Genomic DNA, 20,545 nt, shown 5'->3' with positions numbered 1-20,545 from the left:
GAAACTACATATCATTCTACCTAGACCCATATCAATACTTAAATCACCAAACAGGCTAGTTTCACATCCAAATAATCAGTTTAAATTTCTAAGACTCACTCCATTTTTGTTGTTTTTGAGATTAGACAGCAAATGACCTAATATCAATCTTCCTCATCATATGTTACATTATTGGGAATACTAGGGAACCAAAACTCACTCAGTCCTCATGTAATCCAACAAATAACTTACGTTAAATTTCCAAAACTCCCTAAGTCCACAGAAAGTTTCTACAAAACGTATACCATGTCCTGAGTGAGCCTGGGAAATTTAACAGATAGCCGGCAGCTCAAAGCCATCCAAGCATGTGGGTGAAGCACCTTCTTATGAGTCATTGTTGGGGTAGATGAAGCCATCAAAGTGTACAGTACCTGGTGGAGTTTCTCTTGCACCACAGGGATGCGCGTGAGCAGCTCAGCCCACTGCGCCTCCACCTGGACCAGCTCCGCACGTAGGCCCGTGATGTCGGTCTTCTTCAACCGCAACAGCTGGCCACCTTCGTTCAGCACGGAAGTCTTCAGGGAGGACTTAGCCTCTACTTCCTTGGAGAACTCCTGCATGGAATGTCCATTGAAGTCAACATGACCTTTATCATCTCTGGACAAAAAGACGTTCTCAAGGATCGAGGATATCACTTACCAAGAATGCCGGCAGATGGTCCTTCAGATCCTGAGGGACACTTGCAGACTGAGATGCCCAAAACTCCAAGCGTTCTAGAGCTGATCGCAGCCACTGGTTTAGCTCTGATGACTCACTCCGGTACCTGAGATAAGCAGAGATGCATAACCGAGTTATATGACCAAAAAAACTATGGTCAACTGTGCAATTCTGTTATCTGTATCTGAAACTGCATAACTGTAAGTGAGAAGTGTAGATGTCTTGACAATTAGTGGTTCTTTGTGTTGAATCAATCCACCAATCCCTTGCTCACGACTAAATGTATCAATTCATATATATTTTTTTAAAGTTCAGAGTCCCGTGATCAGGCACTTAATCTCTGAGAATGACTACGATTGATTTTGGGATACTGGCATGCTGAGCTCGCGGTCCGCTTCCCAAAGCCAGAGGTCACTGACCGGACGCAGTGCTTCAGGACGGCATCCAGGTGATTCAGCTCCTTGTTGACCTTGGTGGAATGGCTGAGCCAGTGCTCCCCGAGCTGCGTGAGTTTCACTTCCAGGTTCAGGCAGCACACGCTCAGCAGTAACCGCTTCCCATCTTCTAGTACCTGGCAGAGTCTGTGCTGGTGTTCCGTCAGGGTTGCTTTTAGACACTGGGTAGTAAGATATGTTTAAAGGGCTTAAGATAACATCATTTCCGTCACTATTACGCAACTTAAAACCATTATGCTCTAGTCTGACTAACATAGAACAATGACCGCATTCTCTAACAATAAATAAATAATTGTGACTATCACATAGCATGACATTATAGATACCAGGGAATAATTAATGTGCACAAACCCATAGATTTTATCTAGATAAATATCCAAGAAACCAATAAAATTTATCAGCACTGTGACCCAAAGATGAAACCCCTGTTTTCACTTCTATGTTGGCATGAAGAAGACATACTCTTGGCAGGCCGCAGGTACACTAAATGTGTGTATCTGCCTATACCTGGTAGAGCTCAATCCTCTCAGCCAGTCTCTCTTCTGTCTCTTCCACAAGACATGCAGCAGGAATCCTGCACTCTACCGCCTCCAGCTGTTGATGGAGACCTTGATAGTCTTTTTCCAGGTGGCTCCATGTCTGACAGAAAAAGAACGCGAGCATGAACCACAGTAGAAAAACAAGACATTTTACTGACTGTATGTTTTATCCATTATATGTCAAACCCCAGTTTGGCCTTTACCTCCAGGACATATTCCAGTTCGACTCCTCTTTTGTGGGCTCGCTTCAGGAGGCCTTGAGAACTAGCCAGAGTGTCTTCCAGAACTTGTTTCTCAGCATGGAGGACAAAGCTGCTGATTTTCCTGAAGAACGTCTCCGTCAGGATCATGTGAGACTCCAGCCCCCGGAAAAACTCCTGAAGAGGACCACAGGACCATTTAGAACACGTCGGCTAGTGAGAATGAGTAAAATCAGTGTTCCAGGATGTGTACAAGACCCTACTTTATGCTTGTCCAGCAGGCTTTCCACTTCCTCTACAGAGTTTGCGATTATTTTCTGGTCGGCAGCCATCTTGTCCTGAGCTGTGTCCACCAAGTCTGTCAGATCTTGAAGGGCTTGCTCATACTGACCCTTTAGAGCCAGGTTCTGGTTGAGTCCACTGCGCCGTGATCCCACGATCAAGACCAGCTCTTCATAAGCATCCTGCAAAGTACAAACCAGAATTTTAGTCCTTCAGAAGTGCAAATTCTCCAAAAGCACCAAAAAAGTCAAAAACTAGAACCAGAAACTTAAATGAAATTAACATCACAAATGCAGTGGTTGGTTTATGCATAAATATACAAAAATCTGCATGTGGTGAAGATACCTGCAGCTTTAGCAGCTCCTGTGAAGAGAACTGGTTGGGCTGTAGCCTATCCCCTCTGGATTTCAGCTCTGTGATTTTCTGCTCAAACTCCCTCAAGTTCTCCTCTGCCCTGGCTATAGCCTACATAAAGGAAGCAAAAAAATACCTACTTGTCTCGGTCAACTCCAGTGTTGTTCACAATTTCAAGCACTTCTACAAGAATGGGATGGACCTCTTGTTGGACTGTGCAATTACCTCCACCTGTCTGGAGGCTGGCTGGTCGAGCACCTCTGCTAGTTCATGGAGGATCTGATACTTGTGCTCAGTGAGAGCTTTGAAAAGCAGCTTCAGCTCTGTCTGTAGGCAAGAAGCAAGTGTCAAATAAGGTCCAAGGTTCTAGTTACTTAATGCTTTCAAGAACCTGGATTAGAAGTTCAGCCACAATTTACAAAGCAATTATTACCCATAACATTCAAACATGCTGTTGCCTGAGTGATGAAATGTTACCTGGTATGCAGTGAGCTCCTGTAATCTGGTTCTCATATCATCACAACGCTGGACGACTACAGAATCCAAAGTCTTCAGCCTCACCATCAGAGAATCTAGTGTTTCCTCCATCAATTCCTGGCTTTCATCAGACTGCCCTTTGGAGCTCACCACAAGTTGCATGCAACTGCCCACTTTTTCTGTGATTTCATTCAAGTCTAACTCCAGAGCCTACAAGCGAAGCAAAAGGTTCATATTAACTGCAGAAGGTTCAAGCCATCATAAGGTAAGGAGCCATTTAGTTAATATTTACCTCCTGGTTAAAGAGCTGAGTCTCTGCATCTTCAGAGAGAAGAACAGGACTGGAGAACAGACTGCTTTCCACTCCATCCAGCCAGGAGCACGTGACCGAAACAGCAGAGTAGAGCTGTTGCTCCACAGGATGGTCATGATTGGCTACACTGGCAGGCTATGAGACCAAATCAGAAGAACAACATAGTCCAAGAAATTCTCTTTGAGCAGACTACACATTCTAAAGCGGGGGTCTCCAACTCCGGTCCTGGAGAGCTACCGTCCAGTAGGTTTTCTATCATACCCGGCTTCTGATGAGCCACACCTGTTCTCAGGTAAATACCAGGAGCAGGTGTGACTCATCAGAAACCAAGTGGGACAGAAAACCTACTGGATAGTAGCTCTCCAGGACCGGAGTTGGAGACCTCTGTTCTAAAGACATTAATACTCAAGAAGACTACCTGAAGAGACACATCTTCAAATGCATTACTGACTTCTTCAAATAACAACTTCAGCGAGGACTGGTCTTGAACTTGTGTCTCTCCCTTGAACGACGCTCCGGAAGTTGTTACTCTGGTATGTCTGGTGTAAACCTGCATTATAACAAATCAGGTGTCAAAGTCCTAAGGACAGTGAGACCTACAGAGAGTATTTTCAGTAGTAATAATTCTCAGAAACCACAATCTTAAAGACATGTGCCTAAAGTAAAATGTGAATTAAAACTTCTCCATCAGTAGTATCTCCTGGATTTGTACCGGTTCCTTGTGGTCCTGTCTCAGCGTCTTCTGTAGGAGCTGCAGCTTGGTGCTGAAATGCTTGCTTAGACTCTCCCACTTCTGCCTCATCAGGTCCACACTGACCTGCCTCTCTCCCTCCAGGTCCATCTCCAGTCCTACCATCTCCATCATCCTGTTGGTAAATACTTATTTTATCTTAAGAGGTCTTTCTGCGTCTGCGTTTATGGGACAACCAATGTTGTGCGAGTCCAAATTCAACAAGAACTAGCTCAAATTTCAGCTCACACAGATTAAAATGAACTATTTCATGTTCAAAGTTCACAATTTTGAATTCTGAACTAAGTTCACAGCCCAAAAATGATCTAGTTCACATCCATGACTTTTGGATTAGGATCAGCTGGTCTAATGTTGATGCCAAGCGCTATTTTTTATTCAAAGATGATATAATGTACAAAAAAATTACGATACAGAAGGAGAGGCATCAACAAGCACATAACCATGGAAAATGAAAGAAAAAAAAAACTTTTTAAAAAAGCAAAGAAAAACCATATTACAATACTATACTAAGTATGAGTACCTATCACTGGTGGGTGTGGTCTTTTGTGTCAGAAGCTCCTCCCCTCGAGTGGCCACTGACTGCAGCAGCTTCTTTTGCTCCTCCAGCTGTTCTTCCAGTTCCTGATTGACACAGTGCACACTGCCAGTATATATCTAGTCTAATGAGTATGTATTTTACTTGATAATTAACATATTTATGGCTCTCTGGTCATGGTCTTATGTGTATACAGTATATACAGTGTATACAGTTTCATAACCCCATCCTTGGGGACCCTCCCAGACAGTCTATGTTTTTATTCTCTCCCAGCTCCCAAAGAGTTTTTCATTGGCTGGATGTTGGGAAGGAGCAAAAACTTGGACTGCATGGGTCCCCAAGGACCGGGTTGGGAAACACTGCTTTAGTGTCTATACCAACATATATATGCATATAAAGAGTAGGAACCTTCTGCCTCTGGATGCTGTCCTGGTACTGCAGTGAGCGCGTGGTGCGAGCTTGAACCAGCCAATCCTGTACACTGTTGCCCTTCAAGGGGGAGGAGTCCGACTCAACATCCTCAGTCCCCCCCAAAGAGCCCTGGTAAGTCAAATTTCACCAGAACATAAGGAGAATATAGTTTCTTTCCTGTTTATAATGTAGACTCTCAAAAAGTCATGATAATTATTCTAATCATTCATGATAATCATTCCTAAAGCTGCAATTCCAGTCCACCACCATTTTTAGGGTCTCTCCGAATATGTACAGTACAAGTACGACAAAATGCTCAGGCAGGAGGGAGCAAAAACGTGGATCTTCTGTGGGTCCCCGAGGACCGGATTGGGAAACAGTGGTTTAAAGTATTGTATAATGCAGCCAGTAATCACCTTGATGACATCCTGCTTGTCCTGCAGGAGGCCCTGGAGCTCCAGCAGGTTGGCGTTGAGTGTTTGAAGGCTGACAGCCAGCTCCTGAGCCTCTTCACCTGCACCAGTCTGCCCCCCTCTCTCCTGTAACAAGGTCTCGCTCCGCACAGATAGCTCCCCCAGTGACGCCTTCTTCTCCTCTATCTGCAGCAGCGCCCCCTGGTGATACACAAGGAGGGTGGTCAGCTCTAACAAAGAGCAGCTGTGATGCTGATCTCCAGATCTTTCATACGGTCAATCGGAACATGCATGGACTTGCTACCCTGCAGGATATGACGGCCATTATCGCTCACACAGCAGAGCTTTATCTCAGATACTTCATGGGTGGGTCAGTTTGTCTTAGAGATTTCAATAAGCATCTTCTGAAAATCTTCCTTGTCTGACATTTTAAGAGAGGACCAGTGACCATGTGGCCCCACCCCTGCATACATCCCTGTCGAGGATTGACTTTTCACCTGGCAGGCAGCCAGCTGGACCTCCCCAGTCACGGTCCCTGGTTCTGGCTGGGGGCCAGAGGTGAAGGCCACACGGGTGCTGCGGAGCCACTGATCCAGCTCGCCGACATCGCTGAGGCAACACTGCAGGGCCTGCAAGCGCCGCTGCTCCTCCAGCTGATCACTCAGGCGCTCCTATTGGGTCGGGAGTCAGGGTAGCGGGTGAAGACACAACGACAATGAAGGCACTACAGCAGCGCTTCCCAATTCGGTCCTCAAGGACCCACAGCCAGTCCACATTTCTGCTTTCTCCGAGCTCCCTGCCAGATAGTCCACATTTCTGCTACCTCCCAGGAGCTGGGAGGGAACAAAAACATGGACTGTCTGTGGGTCCCCGAGGATGGACTGGGAATCACTGCACTACAGTGAATACATTCAGTTTGCGCTACACCCATGGTTGTGGGCATTGGGGGGCGTAGATACCCTGACAGATTCAGGGGGCCCAGCACTTGACAGGGGCCCTTGAATACATAAAGTTCCACAAAAAACCTGGGTGAGGGGGTCCAAGGAGACATTTTGTCAGGGGGTTCAGAATTTCTGGCTACGCACCTGTCTATGGTGAATCTTTAATAAAATAATACATGTTTTAATAATACAAGTTCTGACCCATTTTTTGTTAATTTTACAGTAATTATTATTCCAATATATTAACATCAACAGCTGATTTGTGATTTTCTTATTATAGTAATTAAATTATTAGTGATCAGAATTTTTTTTAATACTATACCAATTTCAAGTAACATCATTGTCATCAATCTACACTAAAAATGAACATTAAGGCATTTTTAAGCAATTTCTTCATGGATCCTCGAGTTCATTAACAGAGCTATCTATAACTATGAAATACAGAAAAAAATGTAAAAATGTAGCTAGCTGTTGGTCCATGCTATCTGGGGCATTACCTCTAGAAGCTTTTGTTTCCCAGAAGCCTTTGTGCGGATGGTGGTCAGTCTCTCGGCGAGCACTGATAGGCTAGACTGCGCCGCCAGCTCGTCTACTGCATCCGTGCCCAGTGCATCCCTGAAGCCAGCCTGCAGGCCTTCGATCTCAGCTTGAAGTGAAAGTATTGTGCTCATCTGGGTCTAAAAACAAGTAAAAATGTAAAGGTAAATTTGTTATAGTATAAGCCAGTATTTACCAATCGGGTCATTGGGGACCCACAGATGGTTTTTGCATGACTCAACGGGTTAAGTGAGTGGCTCAAAAGCTAGTACCCCTCCACTCATGGGTTCGAGGCTGGCCTGAGACCTGCATTACCTTTTGTTTAATGGGTTTTATTTTATCATTAGCTTTTGGTAGTGTTTGTCTTTGTTTATCTTTGTCTTTCCTAGTTTCTTGTGCTTGTTTATTGTAACTTATTTTACCAGTTTCTTCTTGTCCCATGCCTGTCCTGATTGGCTATGGTCCACATCTGACCCTTGTTATCCTTGTTGTCTATATGGATTTCATTGCCTTCCCTCATTCTATTCTTCACTTAGTCATTTTGTTAGATGTGTGTGTTTAGACTTATGTTGATGTTTGTAGCTTTGGTTGTTCCCTAGTCCTGCTCTGTGTTTGCTCAGTTCCCTAGTATGATTAGTTTTGTGGTTCTTTTTAGTTCTTATTGCTCCGGTTTAGTTCTTGACCCTTTGTGGTCATTTTATTTTGTGGTTTATCCCTTTGTGTTCATTTCTTGTTACTAAACAACTTTTTTTCTTTCTTTTTTTTTTGGATCGTCACTCTTTTTCCAGCTGCACCATGCACCGCTCTAACAATTTAGCTTTTAGAATTTTAGCCACCGAGATACACATACATTATACCTTTGCTGGAAATCACTGTCTACTCCCTGAGCGATTCATAATTCCCTGGAAACTGGGTCCCCAAACCCCATCCCACTCCATGTTAGTTTTTGATGGGAGACCCCCCCCCCCACCATACCCTTCAAGTATATGATCATGTATCCACAACTTTGCTTTTTTCGTTCACCTTGTGCTCCTCCATTTGTCTTTTGGGGCTCAGGTGCGCCTCCACAGCCTCACACAGTCGGGCTTCCACGCTCTCCATCCTGGCAGAGATGGTCTGGAGAGCATCCTGGTAGCGCTGCTGCTTCTCCAGGGCTTCATACAGAGTCCTCTGTTTCTGACTGATCTGGAGAGACACAGCAGCACTGTCTTAAACTTGGGTGCCACATGGGTGCCCTTTTTTAAACAGAGAGCTCCATCTAGTGGGGTCAGAAAATACAGCAAATGGTTGATGAAGCGTCATTTTGTCCATCACTAATGCTCTAGAACTGTAGTTGTAGGCCAGAGTTGGTGTTCTTACCAAAAAATAAATACTTTTTCATATTTTTGGAATGTAATTAATTTATGTTAACATTTATTTGGGTGGAGAGTACCTTAAATTTACTTAAGCAGAACCTCCCACACAATCGGTATCGGTGTCAGTTTTTGAAATAATTAGCTATCGGTATCGGCCAGAAATTTCCTTATCGGTGCATCACTAACTGCAGCATGATGTGAAACCTCAGGTAAGCTGTGGTCTTGCCCCCTTCATTAGACACATACCACGTTCTTCAGAGACTCCCATGAGCGTTGCAGGTCGTCCAGGTCAGGAACAGCGACCGACTCTAGGGTTGGGTCATACAGCTCCTGGACTGACGTCCTCATGAGCTGGCCTCTCCGCAGCGCAGTCTATAAAGTGTTCATAATAAACACACACCTCAAATATACAGAAAAGCTCTCCAGATTCCCATTGGTTTACGATTATTGTGCACTGCCCAATCACTGTCTGATTTAGCCCATTTCCATTTGGATAATAGGGGCAATGACACGGTAATCCCTCTCACACTCAAGCCTATCATTCTGCACAGTCTTCTGTGTATTTAGCATCAAGTTCAGTAGAAGGATATGCTGATTGTTGCAGCATCACAGTTACATTCTGGAGGAGGCAAAATATTTTTCAAGGCTTTGACTTGCATTTGTTTTGGTAGGTCAATCACATCTTTGTGTGAAATTACACAGCCAGTGTGTGAAATGATCAGATCTTTCATTTCATGTCCAGAACAGACACTTCCAATCAGAGTGATAATCACAGCAATAACCATTAACCAGTTATGATATCAACCAGGCAAGAGAAACAACCAAAGGAGAGAAATTCACAAGGCACAGTAAAAAGAAAAGTCACATTTGAGCTACATCATTAACTTCCTGAATTTGTGCACAGCGACACAACGCCACCTTAAATTCCTTATTCGACTTTCTGATTCCCTATTTGCTGTACCTGGTTAAAGGCGCCACCAATGTATGGAGGGTAACTAGCAGATGGAGAGGAGATCTCACTGCTGGTCCCCTCCTCCCCTGACTCCTCTGTCACTGGAGAAAGTAGCGGGTGATGGCCAGCAGAACCCATCTGACATCAGGAGGAAGCGAGAGAGCAAGGGGCCAGACCGGGTCAGAGATGACCATAGACAGAGAAAAGTAACATTATGGTTAGAATGTTTTTTTTTAGTAACGTTAATGATGCCAGACCATCCATCCATCTTGCAACTGCTTATCTTGGTCAGAGTTGTGGTGGGGGGGGGGGGGCAGGTTGATTCTCAGATTTTTTTAAGGTGGAGTCATAATAGGGTCCATAATTCATACAGAGGGGCCAACGTTATCATTATCCAATATATGCTCTGAGCTGGTGAGTAACAGGGGAGGGGTACTCCAGGGGCCAATCAGCTTTCAGCTGGGGCTAGCCCACAAATTTTATTGCCAAACTTGTCATTTGTTATCTTACTTCCCAATCTGACAGGCTGATCAGATAGGGGGCCCCCTGGTGGCTGTAAGCAGTAAGTAGCCACTTATTTCGCTTATGCTTTGGAGGTGTGAGGCATCAATGCTTCTCACTGAGCCAATCTGTTGCCCTGATACAACACTAAGAAACTGACATATATAGCATCGGGACTAATCTGTTAGACCACTGCAGTTCTTGGAGAAAAAATAATTTTTGCATAAGACTGTGCCATTACACCATGTTAGATTAAACAACACGAGTGCTTCCACTACAAAATTATAGATTATGTTTTAAGCAATCATGGATATGATACAATGCAGAAGATCAGTGTGGTAATTAGATGTAATCTGTCTGGAAACCACAACATCTACTGATTGTAGATGTGCTTGATCCGTGTCAAAGGAACAGAATCCAGGCTGGCAGTCGTACCGTCACAGCTGAACCGTCACTGTCACAGCTTTTGCGGAGGCTTCCAGAATCCGAATCGCTTTGTTTCTCCCCCGGTGTCTCGTTAACTGCGAGCAACATGGTCGCATGCTTTGCTTTCATCGTCAGCATCTTGCACTTGGAATTGAGGGATGTTATCTGCTCTTGGTAGCCTCTGATCCTCTGGGCCAGCTCCTGTCAAAGCAAGACCCCATGCAGTCCGCAGACATGAACAATGTGACCCGATGAGCCGGACAGAAAGTAAGGGTAATATATTTACAAGGCCCTGGAGAACTGATCAAATTTAAACAGACAAACTTTAATATCTGGAAGCAGAAAACTTATGGAAAACTAATCTCCTCCCTAAATAGGCTAGTCTTAGAAAATGCAAAGTCTGTCAAGGTCCATCATTTAAATATTCCTGTAGAATACATATGTTTATATATGTAGAAGATACTTTTATCAAAAGCAGTTTAAATCTGAGAAGCCAAGGTCAGCCAGTTCCATGAAGATATGGGACTAAGGGTCTTACCCCAGGGCCAAATGGTGACATCACTCTGTCAACTACGGGATTCAAACCAATGACCATCCAAACATACACAGGGAGCCCTAGCCTGCTTAGTGACACCCCACCCCCGCAAAACACGAAATACTGGTCTGAGTATCTGGGAATGTGTGATTTACTTCATGGTGGAGTATCTGCGCTTGAAGTTCCTGGATGTTGCTGGTGGAGACGGGCTCGTCCTGGATGACGCGGTGGGCTTCCTCCATCAGCCCCTGCAAGTGCCTCACCTCCTGTTCATACTGCTCGTACTGCACCACGGCCTCCTGGAATGTTTAGGAATTAGTAGTAACTTATGTTTAAAAAGTAATGGCAGTGAAGGATATGAAGAATGTGCACATTATGAAGTAAAGGTGGAGTTTGATGTTGGCACTTGGGGGGGGGGGGCACATCTTGCTTACTCTATGTATTAACGCACGTATCTAATGCACACATAACTTACTTACAGTAGCAGCATCACTGTCGCATCGCATCTCATGTTGGCTGCCTATAGGGTCCCAACAAACCACTTACACAAGGGTGCAAAGTGCCAGCACAAAACACAATTATAACCTCATTACACCATTGATTCACTGACCCTTGATGGAATACAACTGCGGTCAAACAACAAACCACAACAAACAACTGCTAAATCTGTGCCTAACATCCTCTGTTATCTAGCCTGGTCAGACACTTAAAACGCAATGCTGCTGCGCACTGCAATGATGGTCTTGCCAATTAACTGCAATTTCAGCTCAGGCAACTGAGGTGGATCAATGCCTTCCGCTGTTATAAAGGCGCAGGCCCCACTCGGGAGTGGGGAACAAATTCTCCTAAGAAGATGGAGAGCATTGTATTTTTCTTGTAAAGCAATTGTATTCTCTCGTAACCTGTGATTCATGACATTCCATAACATGTATGTCCTATCTTGTGTATGTCCAAGGAGGTTCCTGGAATTTTCTGCAGGAAGACTAAGGCGAGTTCGGAGATGGACACCAACATGTGGAGACATGAAAGTCTGTTTATTGTAAGTTTGTATAAGAGACGGAAGGCCGTCCTCTTCTTTGCAAATGCTTGGTGACTGCCTGAAAGTGCTCCCCGATGCTGTAGAACCATTAAATAAAGAAGCAGAACCTCACACAGGTTTAAGATTCAAGTCTTGAACTTCCACACCAGGGCCAAAAGCATTTTGCCAGTTTTCAACGTATTCGTGAGCCTACAAGGCATTACTGGTAGCCTACGTGCGCGTGAGGCAAAGAATGGCATGCGAGAGCAACTGTGCTGGAACTAGAAGAACAGATGTTTCTGGAATAAAAGATAACATTAAACTGAGAGGGCAGGGAGGTATTTGCACCTGCAGGATGTTGCACTGCTGAATTGCAGTGTGCTGCAGCCGGCTGGCTTCCTGCTGGAGGCTCACGGCAGTGCGGCAGATGGACAGGCTGGTGACCACTTCCTCTGGGACACGCAGCACACTCTGACACCCCTGCACCGCAAGCACCTGCTGCTTGAAGTTCTCCATCTCGCTCAACAGGCGCTGAAAACACAAGGGGGTCAGGGTGGGGGGGGGGGGGGGGGGTGGGAGGAATGCGAGTCAGGCTTTTGATGCTTCTCATGCGATCAGGAAGCGATGCGTCTATTTGGGTCCGAGAAAAATTCACCAGGCCACTATGCTATATCAGGGTTGCCAGCTCGCACGCAACTGGCGTGACACTCACACTTTCAGACTCTCACTCGCACGCAAGAAATCTTACGCCAAATCTATATTATTCCTTTATAACGTAAAATTATCTACATCAAAAGTGTGCACAGACTTGTCTTGAAATGTAATTCTCATGCCAGCCAGCTGACCAAAGTAGAAACCCTCAGCAGGTGAACTGGCCTCCCACTTTGATCACACTGGACTCTCCAGAAGCAAACATGCCTAATAAACAAACAGTACCTGTCTCTGGGCCAGATGTTCCTTCAAGGTCATACGGGCAAATTTCGAAGAGGTCAGCGTCGCCTGGGCCTGTTCAAGAGCTGCGTGAAGCGTCTTTACCTCACGCTCAAATCGCTCCATGTCCTATGAGGAAGCAGATACGTTTACCTTGTTCTCACTATAGTGTTTCAATTTTACCCATTTATCCATGCTCTAATGTTCACCAATACTGTATTGCAGCCATTACAGTTATTCGCAATACCTCGACATCTCAGTGGCAGTCAACAAGATTGGCTGGACATGTTTGAATGTGCAACAGTAACATAAATTTTACAGAACGTGAATATCTACACATGGGTATTTTTATGTACTGTGTGTTGTTTTGCAATGGTGCCCACCCACAAATTTGGTTTGCACAATTCACTTAAGTGGGCACAAATGATATATAATCATATTTTTAATAGATCATGAACCAACTCTAACATAATGTATTAATAAACCACAAACTAAGTCTTAGTTACAAATAAATGAGTGATTAAAAGCTACCGTAGTTATTACTGTTCATTCACCATTTGCTGTAAGCTAGTTATTATGCGATCTGCCCCTGGTTGCTATATTAATTACCATATCTATTAAGCCATAAATTAACCTTTAGTAACTACTGAAGTAACAAATAATGAATAACACAAAATCTGAATCTCATATTTGTTCATTAATTAATCATAATGCAGCTTTTATCTCAAGTCGCTACTATTTTTGTTCACGATTTGTGCTTGAGTAGTAACTGAGTAACTAATATGTTATTAAGGGACCATATTGTGCAGTGTTAAGTCTATTTTCAGTTTTACAGACAAAAACTTAAAAACAGACATACTACTTCTTTAAAAACGGAGAGACAGCCATTGAAAAAAAGATTTGCATTTACTAATAATATTTGTCTTCAACAACAGACAGTTTCTGCTAAACAGCAGGCTTTGCCGACCCTGGATCAAATCTGGGTGATGACAAATCATTGTAGGATTCACAGAGAGCTGATTTTTCCCATACTCAACAGACAGTTGTTTTATTTTATTTAGATTTTTAATATATTTATAATATATTTCCTTTCAGACTGTTAGATCAGGCCCTTGGGGACCCACAGACTTGCAGAATGTGCACAGTCTGGCAGGGAACTGGGAGGGAGCAAAAACCTGGAGCGTCTGTGGCTCCCTGAGGACTGGGTTGGGAAACACCGCGTTAGATAATCGGAGATCCTTGTAGTACCTTGGCTGCATCTTGGAGGCTTTGCAGCCGCGCTTTAATGCTCTGCTGCAGCTCCTCAGTTTCACGACTCAGCTCTGACACCTGCTGGTCCATGGCCTCCGTCTGCAGCACGTCAGACAGCACCTCCGTCTTCTCCTTCATGGCATCCAGGTCTCCTTGGAGCTCCCAAGATTCTCGGAGAACACTCTGCCGGGTAAGAGATGAGGCATACTTGGGATTTACATTTTTAATTGCTCTTCATAATGAAAGTGGGGATCACACATCAATTATCTCAGAAGATATGAGCAATAGGGAATATATTTGTAAATTACATGACATGGGGAATATAAATTCTCCCAGTTGTGATAACCTTCTCTGATCTTGCATTCATTTACCTCTAAACATGTTACGCTTGACCCACCTCATAGACCCTAATCTGGTCCTGAAGCTGAGAGGCCGACGCCCAGACGATGCTGCTCTTCATGAGTTTCTTGCCTTTGTCTGTCCACCTCACAATACACTCCAGCATTTCATTAAACTCGTCCAAATGTGTGCCAGCCTGGTAAACACGCAAAGAACAGACAAGGGATCACGGGATGGTTACATAGTTTTTCTGATGACTTTACCTCTTAACGGACAGCAATTTAATGCAGCAAGATCTGGCGTCTCACGTTCTTGAGCTGAGAGATTCGCGTCTCCGCCAGTCGTCTCGTGTGATGGTGAGTCTCGCTCAACTCCATGATGGCATCACAAAGGTGTCTGGATAGAAGGGGGTTCCGCTCTCCAAATTGCTGGATGGCACCATTCAGATTGGACAGGGTCTGGCCACAAATCTCCAGGTCTTCATACAGACCCTAAGAGGTTTACATCTCCAGTTATTTCTTTCAAAGCATGTTATTTCATGTACTCATGTACTTTGGAAACCTTGCTCTCCTCCAAACAGCAAACCATGTGGCTACAACTGAATGCATACAGCCTAAGGCAGGAAGTTCACTTATGCCTGATGCCTGTTGAGATGTTGATCATGATGATTGTTGGTATGATACATAGTGGTTCCAGAACCTCAGAATCAGCCACTACCTCAGATTTCCAAGCACTATAGTCTAAAGGTCATAGAGAACGATCGGGCTCATTAAAGCTAACAGGTGGGCCACATTTACAAAAGTAACACAGTGATATAGGACAATAGTGTATAGGAAAACTTGTTTGAATTCTTCTACCCGTAAGGCAGTTCTGGGGGCAAAAGTAAGCCTTACAGGGAGTAGGTGGGTCTACACAATGAATCAGCCACTGAATGAATATAAAAACATATAATAATGACACTTTGAAAATCAAGAAAGGTGATCACTACTAGAGATGATGCTTCATGATCATGGATACAAAGATAGTGAAGCTGGCAGCGCACCCTGGCGTCCTCTTTGGCCAGTTCCACATCAGTAGCACGCTCCTTCAGCTTCATGGAGATGACATTCATCCTTTCAGAGACATCCTGGATTCTACAGCTGAAGTCCTCTTGAATGTCCCTTGTTTGTTGAATTTCTCTTTCTTTGGCATGGACCTAAAAAATTCACAGAAACCAAATTGGTGGCCATGAATATAAGTTCACCCCATAGTCATTGATCGACAATTTTTTAAATAAAAGGCAAAAAATACTTTTGCCAGACATTCCTGGTCTTGTGTAGGCTGGTATCTGGAAAAATCCTATGATATATAGTATAGGTTCTGTTTCTCAGAACAATAAACTTTAGTGAAGGAGGCTTTGTCCATTGCATCGAAACGTTTCTGACTTTTAATATTTTTGCAAACATGCATTCTTTATGTTATATTATTCAGCGATGCATAATTTTCTGATTGCATGAAGGTGTTCGATTGTCTCTGTACCTGGTCCTCAATAGACCCCAGAGCCAGTGTCACCTCAGCCAGCTGCATAGAGATCTCAGAGGGCAAAATCGTGTACAGGTCCAGGTACTTATTCTGTTGCTGCTCAGCGATCTTCTCTACTTTCTGACGATGGGAAATCAGGTCCGTGTGTACTACCTGTGAATGTTCCCCAGAGCCACCACCCAAAAAGAGAGATATACTATTCAGAGAGACTGAACTGAACTAACAGCTATGCAAATACAACACCAAAAGTACAGTGGTGGCTTTGAGCCACTGCACAGACAAAGCAGTCCCCCACAGATGAAGTACCTCAAGCTCCGGCAGCAGTGTGTCCATGTCTCTAGATGAGCTGAGCAGGAGATCCAGGGTATTCTGGATCCAGAATTTCACTTGGCTAAGCTCCCTCTCCACTTCCTCTCTCTCCTTCAGCTCTTGTCTGATTTGCCTTCGGCTATCGCGTACCTGCTGCAGGAGCCTATGAACACAAAGCACAACAAACACAAACCAATAAAATTCTGACTACTTACAGGAAATCCTGGAAGTACTCCGAGACAGTACTTAATACTACTGAGTATGTGGATCTGTCTAGTTATACTGTACCATGTAAAGAATGTCATCACAGTACCTCTCAAAGCTCTCCTGCATTGCTGTAATTTCCTGTAGGCAAGGCAGGTCGTCTTGACTGGCTGCAGGCATGGGCACCTCCAAATCACGGAACAGACTAAGGGCATATTGGCGCTGCAGGGTGAGAGAAGAGTGCTGGTGCTCCACTTCCTGGCTGAAGGAGTCATTGTATTCCAACAGAGCTTGTAGCGTGGCCTTGGAGGCCTTTTCTACAGACTGTTCCGGAGCCCGATTCTGCAAGTCCTCCAAAGCAGCTGCCATCTTTTCCATCTGACAATAATAAACACAGTTCAGACATATACAGTAAAATATGGGCATAGGTGCTACTAGGCTACCAAAGTAACCTTCAGCAACGCGACATCTGGAATGGTTTGCAGATGGCATACCCTCTCCCTAAAACTTCTCCAGTTGAGTGCAGTGTCTTCCAGCACCCTCTCCTGTGCCCTTGCCACGCCACGTAGCCGGGTCCAACGCTGCCACACCATGGTCATGGACCGGCTAATGGTGGCCTTGCTACCATCGCTACCAACCATCTCCAACTGGGATGCCTGCTCTTCTAAGTCTGTCAACTTCTCATGGAAGCCATTGACCAAATCCACTAAGACCTGCAGAAAAAGGGATTATTAGACAAAGATCATCATAAACCCCCAGAGGTCTTTCATTACCGATAATCCTTTTTTACCTTATGGTTCCTTAGCTTATCCTCTGCCTCGTGACATGTAGATGCCTTGGCCGTGGAAAACTCTGTGAGCTGTTTCTCTGCCTCATTCATCATCTCAATCACTGCCTGCCTTGATTCCTGGTACGATTTCCATTGAGCTACACAACTTTCGAGAAAGGGAAGTAGATTTAACGAGGTACAGTTACAAAGTAAGGCATTGTCTGTATAAAAAAGCACAACAGATGAAAGACTTTGAGACATTTTTGTACCTGTGCAGGACGTCCTGGTGGCACTGCAGCTGATCTCGAACTTCCACACCTCTCTGCTGTGCCGACTCCACACTCAGCCTGAGCTGCTCCTTAGTGCTGGAGTTGACAAGGTTCTCCAGCTGAGGGGGCAGCGTCTCGAGCTCCTGCAGGCTCCCAAGGAAGTCCTGCTCGCTGGCCATGATGCAGCTCTGCTGTCTGAGGCACTCCTCGTAGTTTTCCACGTCCACACCCAGGCTAGCCTGCTGCAGGAAGGCGACGGCGTCCTCCAGCCACTCGCAGGCGTACTGCATTTTGGAGTGGTACTTCTGACACAAGGTAAGAGCTTGCTGAAGAGTAATCTGGAGATCAAGGGAGATGTGAAGCCAGGATTATGGAAGAATGCAAGATATTCACGTAAGAGAAAATGTGAAAAGAAAAAAAATCAATAAAAACATACATAAAAACAATAATACTAATAGAATAATTGGACAGGAGGAAACCTTGCCTGTTTGGTGTTCAGAGCTAGTTGAACGTCTGCTTCCAACTTCGCCATCTCCTCCAGGCTGGTACTCACATGGGCAGGGACCAGTTCATTTGCACTGGTGTACTTCTGTCTTTCCCTGCTGCTCAGAGCAGCCACAATCCTAATCCTGGACTGCACCTCCTCCTGTACTATCTGTTGTTTCCTGATCTCTTCCTGCACCCTCTCTATTTTGACATCCAGAATAACGGGACAGCCCAGGTCATCCCTGACCTGCTGAAGCCAATCAAGGGTCCTTCTCACCTCTGTCTGAAAGTCTTTACTCTGGACGTACCTGTTCTCACATTCTATAATAAGCTCAGCCACTGCTGATTGTAAAGACTGTAGCTCCTCTTGCCATAAGACCACCTGTTGTTTGGCAACCTGGTTTGCAGCTTGGTCTACATGAGGGGCAAAGTTGTCCATCTGTTCCATGAGCCTCTTGAGGTGAGATGTGGCTCCCTGTAGACTCCCAGCCAGGGCATGATAGTTCTTGAGCCTCTCCTCAGCAGACTGGGTCTCTGCATTAACCTTATCAAGCTGCTCCTTAGTGGCCTTCAACTCGGAGTCAAGTTGCAAAGCCATAGCTTTGTGGTCCTCAAATGATTCCAGAGTATCATCTAAATATTCGATTTTTTGCTCAATTTGCCTCTTCAGGCTGTTGCAAAGATTCACAATTAGGATCATTTCATCGGGTCGCCATGGTTGACCAGTACTGCGAAAAGCTTCCTTCTTCTGATTTAAATCCACAATATCTGGACCCAAATTAGTCAGATCTTCAAGAAGATCTTTGTAATCACTTTGCAAACTAATAACCTCCTCAGTCATTAGGCCAACTGGCTGCCTACCTAAATTGTTGAATTGCTCCTCAATACTTTTCAATGCTTTGTATGTTATGTCGATAAAAGTGGCAAATTCCTTCCGCGCGACAATAGCCTGCTGAATTTTTTCTTGCTTGTCTCTTGCCAGGGCCAAAATGCTGTTATACTGCTGTGGGAGAGTATTCAGCTTCTCATCAAGGTAACAGTGGTCCACTTCATTGAGAGTTGGCAGTATCTCCTGACCAGATCTTTGGACATTTAGAAGGAGATTTTCATATTCCATAGCTTGATCTAATATGTCCTCATACTTTGTAAGCTGTGAGTAGAGCTCGGCATCTCCATTCATTAAATTGATTTCCGGAAAAGTAATAATATCTGCTTGTTTTAACCATTGACATGTTCTTTCCAGATCCAGCTTGAAATATTTCCTGGATACCAACAGTTTCTCTTGCTCCTGTACCTTCTGACAGCACTTCTGAAGAGCTGTCTCAAAAATGTTCTGCAGCTCCTGCAACTTTGTCAAAATTTCTGCCTTTTCATCTTCTGTGGCATCTTTCATCAAATCCCTCCCTTGGGACCAGAGAGAGGTGAGCTCACTCTGATAAGCCTTCAAGCTACTTTGAATGCCTTTACACATCCTGAGTTGTTTGTTGAGATCATCGGGCAGAAGTGCCGTGTACTCATCAGCGAATGCCTTCTTCTCGTTTTGTTGAACCCAAGTAATAGCTTGATTCACCGCCAACAAGAACTGCGTTCGTTCGGTAAAAGCTTTGCTGAGGTACTTCCTCCTCTGGATCATCTTAATGCTCAGGGATTCCATCTCAACTTGTGTTTCTGAGATTAGCTGCTGAAGTTGCTGCCTTTCGTACAAACCCAGGTGGGCTAACACTCTGTCTGCATCTGTCAGTGCCTGAGCCAAGAGCAGCTGCTTAGCCTCCAACTCACTACAGATGCTGAGGTGGTCAAAAAGGAAGCTCTGAGCTAATTCTGGTGGGGGGCTCATCTTCATGGCCTCGGACAGTGCTGGATGCTGCTCCTCCGCCCATTCTCTGACCTCTCTCAGTTTAAACTCCACCTGATTCATGTCTTTTAGAGTGCGTGTAGAGTCCTCAATATTCTTTGCTATAAGACTCTCAAGTTGGGCCCAGCGGTTCTCAAAGTGGCCGATCTGTTCCTTAACCAGCTCTTTGTCATCCAGGTTCAAACGATGAATCACTTTGTGCTTGTGCTCTTTCAGGTCGTTGAGGGTTCCTTTCTGGTCTTCAAGGATGGCCGCGAGGTTCTTCAGCGCTTCCAAGTGTTCAGAAGAGCTCTCTGCATCCGTTCTAAAATGCAAGTAGAAGGTTTGACGATGTAATACGGTAATATGTACAAGTAATATGGTAATCCTCAATCCTGTTCCTGAAGGATCCCCTGCCAGAATGTTTTCATTCCAACGCTGCCTGAATCAGACTCAGATGACCCTTAAAAGGTTAATAATGACTGTGGCTGGTTGGAAAAAGTATGGGTTGGAATGAAAACATTCTGGTGCGGAACAGGACTGAGAACCAATGAGGTAATATGTATGCTCTTCCTTATTAAGTAAAATAATACCAGAAACAGGAATAAAATGTTGTTTGAATAAAATATAATGGGTAACGCTTTACATTGACTGCACCCTCATAATGCCTTCATAATGCATTCGAAGAACATTCAGTGTACCTTCATAATGCATTCGTAAAACATTCATAAGCAACAAGTAAGTATATCTTAACGTATTAATAAACATATACATTAATAAACATTATATAATTATAATGCTTGTTGTTGTTAAGCTGCTAAGATACGTTAGGATGTTAAGGTATACTTCCATGCTGCTTATGAATATTCTATGAAAGCATTATGAATGCATTATAAAGGTTCACTGAATGTTCTACATATGCATTATAATGGCATGATAAGG

General features: G+C 44.4%; 1 protein-coding gene across 2 annotated transcripts in view; it reads right to left on the bottom strand.

Annotated features, from left to right (window-relative positions):
• The window catches only part of syne1b (spectrin repeat containing, nuclear envelope 1b), a 98,451-nt gene that overhangs the window by 26,462 nt on the left and 51,444 nt on the right, over positions 1–20,545 (bottom strand). For both annotated transcript variants that reach the window (XM_072698784.1, XM_072698785.1), the window contains 35 exons: positions 17,768–19,928; positions 17,284–17,621; positions 17,036–17,180; positions 16,740–16,958; positions 16,355–16,623; positions 16,039–16,204; positions 15,730–15,885; positions 15,254–15,406; positions 14,520–14,702; positions 14,270–14,407; positions 13,870–14,055; positions 12,628–12,750; positions 12,040–12,222; positions 10,829–10,972; positions 10,148–10,339; positions 9,221–9,349; positions 8,506–8,631; positions 7,928–8,089; positions 6,865–7,044; positions 5,924–6,097; positions 5,430–5,627; positions 5,011–5,142; positions 4,588–4,688; positions 4,029–4,182; positions 3,735–3,866; positions 3,296–3,451; positions 3,004–3,213; positions 2,752–2,853; positions 2,518–2,637; positions 2,154–2,354; positions 1,894–2,067; positions 1,659–1,790; positions 1,116–1,312; positions 679–802; positions 411–593 (listed from right to left, as the gene is read on the bottom strand). In XM_072698784.1, coding sequence (XP_072554885.1) covers positions 411–593; positions 679–802; positions 1,116–1,312; positions 1,659–1,790; positions 1,894–2,067; positions 2,154–2,354; positions 2,518–2,637; positions 2,752–2,853; positions 3,004–3,213; positions 3,296–3,451; positions 3,735–3,866; positions 4,029–4,182; positions 4,588–4,688; positions 5,011–5,142; positions 5,430–5,627; positions 5,924–6,097; positions 6,865–7,044; positions 7,928–8,089; positions 8,506–8,631; positions 9,221–9,349; positions 10,148–10,339; positions 10,829–10,972; positions 12,040–12,222; positions 12,628–12,750; positions 13,870–14,055; positions 14,270–14,407; positions 14,520–14,702; positions 15,254–15,406; positions 15,730–15,885; positions 16,039–16,204; positions 16,355–16,623; positions 16,740–16,958; positions 17,036–17,180; positions 17,284–17,621; positions 17,768–19,928 — 7,843 coding nt within the window. The remainder of the gene's footprint in view (positions 1–410; positions 594–678; positions 803–1,115; positions 1,313–1,658; positions 1,791–1,893; positions 2,068–2,153; positions 2,355–2,517; positions 2,638–2,751; positions 2,854–3,003; positions 3,214–3,295; positions 3,452–3,734; positions 3,867–4,028; positions 4,183–4,587; positions 4,689–5,010; positions 5,143–5,429; positions 5,628–5,923; positions 6,098–6,864; positions 7,045–7,927; positions 8,090–8,505; positions 8,632–9,220; positions 9,350–10,147; positions 10,340–10,828; positions 10,973–12,039; positions 12,223–12,627; positions 12,751–13,869; positions 14,056–14,269; positions 14,408–14,519; positions 14,703–15,253; positions 15,407–15,729; positions 15,886–16,038; positions 16,205–16,354; positions 16,624–16,739; positions 16,959–17,035; positions 17,181–17,283; positions 17,622–17,767; positions 19,929–20,545) is intronic.

Source organism: Paramormyrops kingsleyae, chromosome 14 (genome assembly GCF_048594095.1).
Source record: "Paramormyrops kingsleyae isolate MSU_618 chromosome 14, PKINGS_0.4, whole genome shotgun sequence".
NCBI lineage: Eukaryota > Metazoa > Chordata > Actinopteri > Osteoglossiformes > Mormyridae > Paramormyrops > Paramormyrops kingsleyae.
This window is presented reverse-complemented; position numbering and strand designations above follow the sequence as displayed.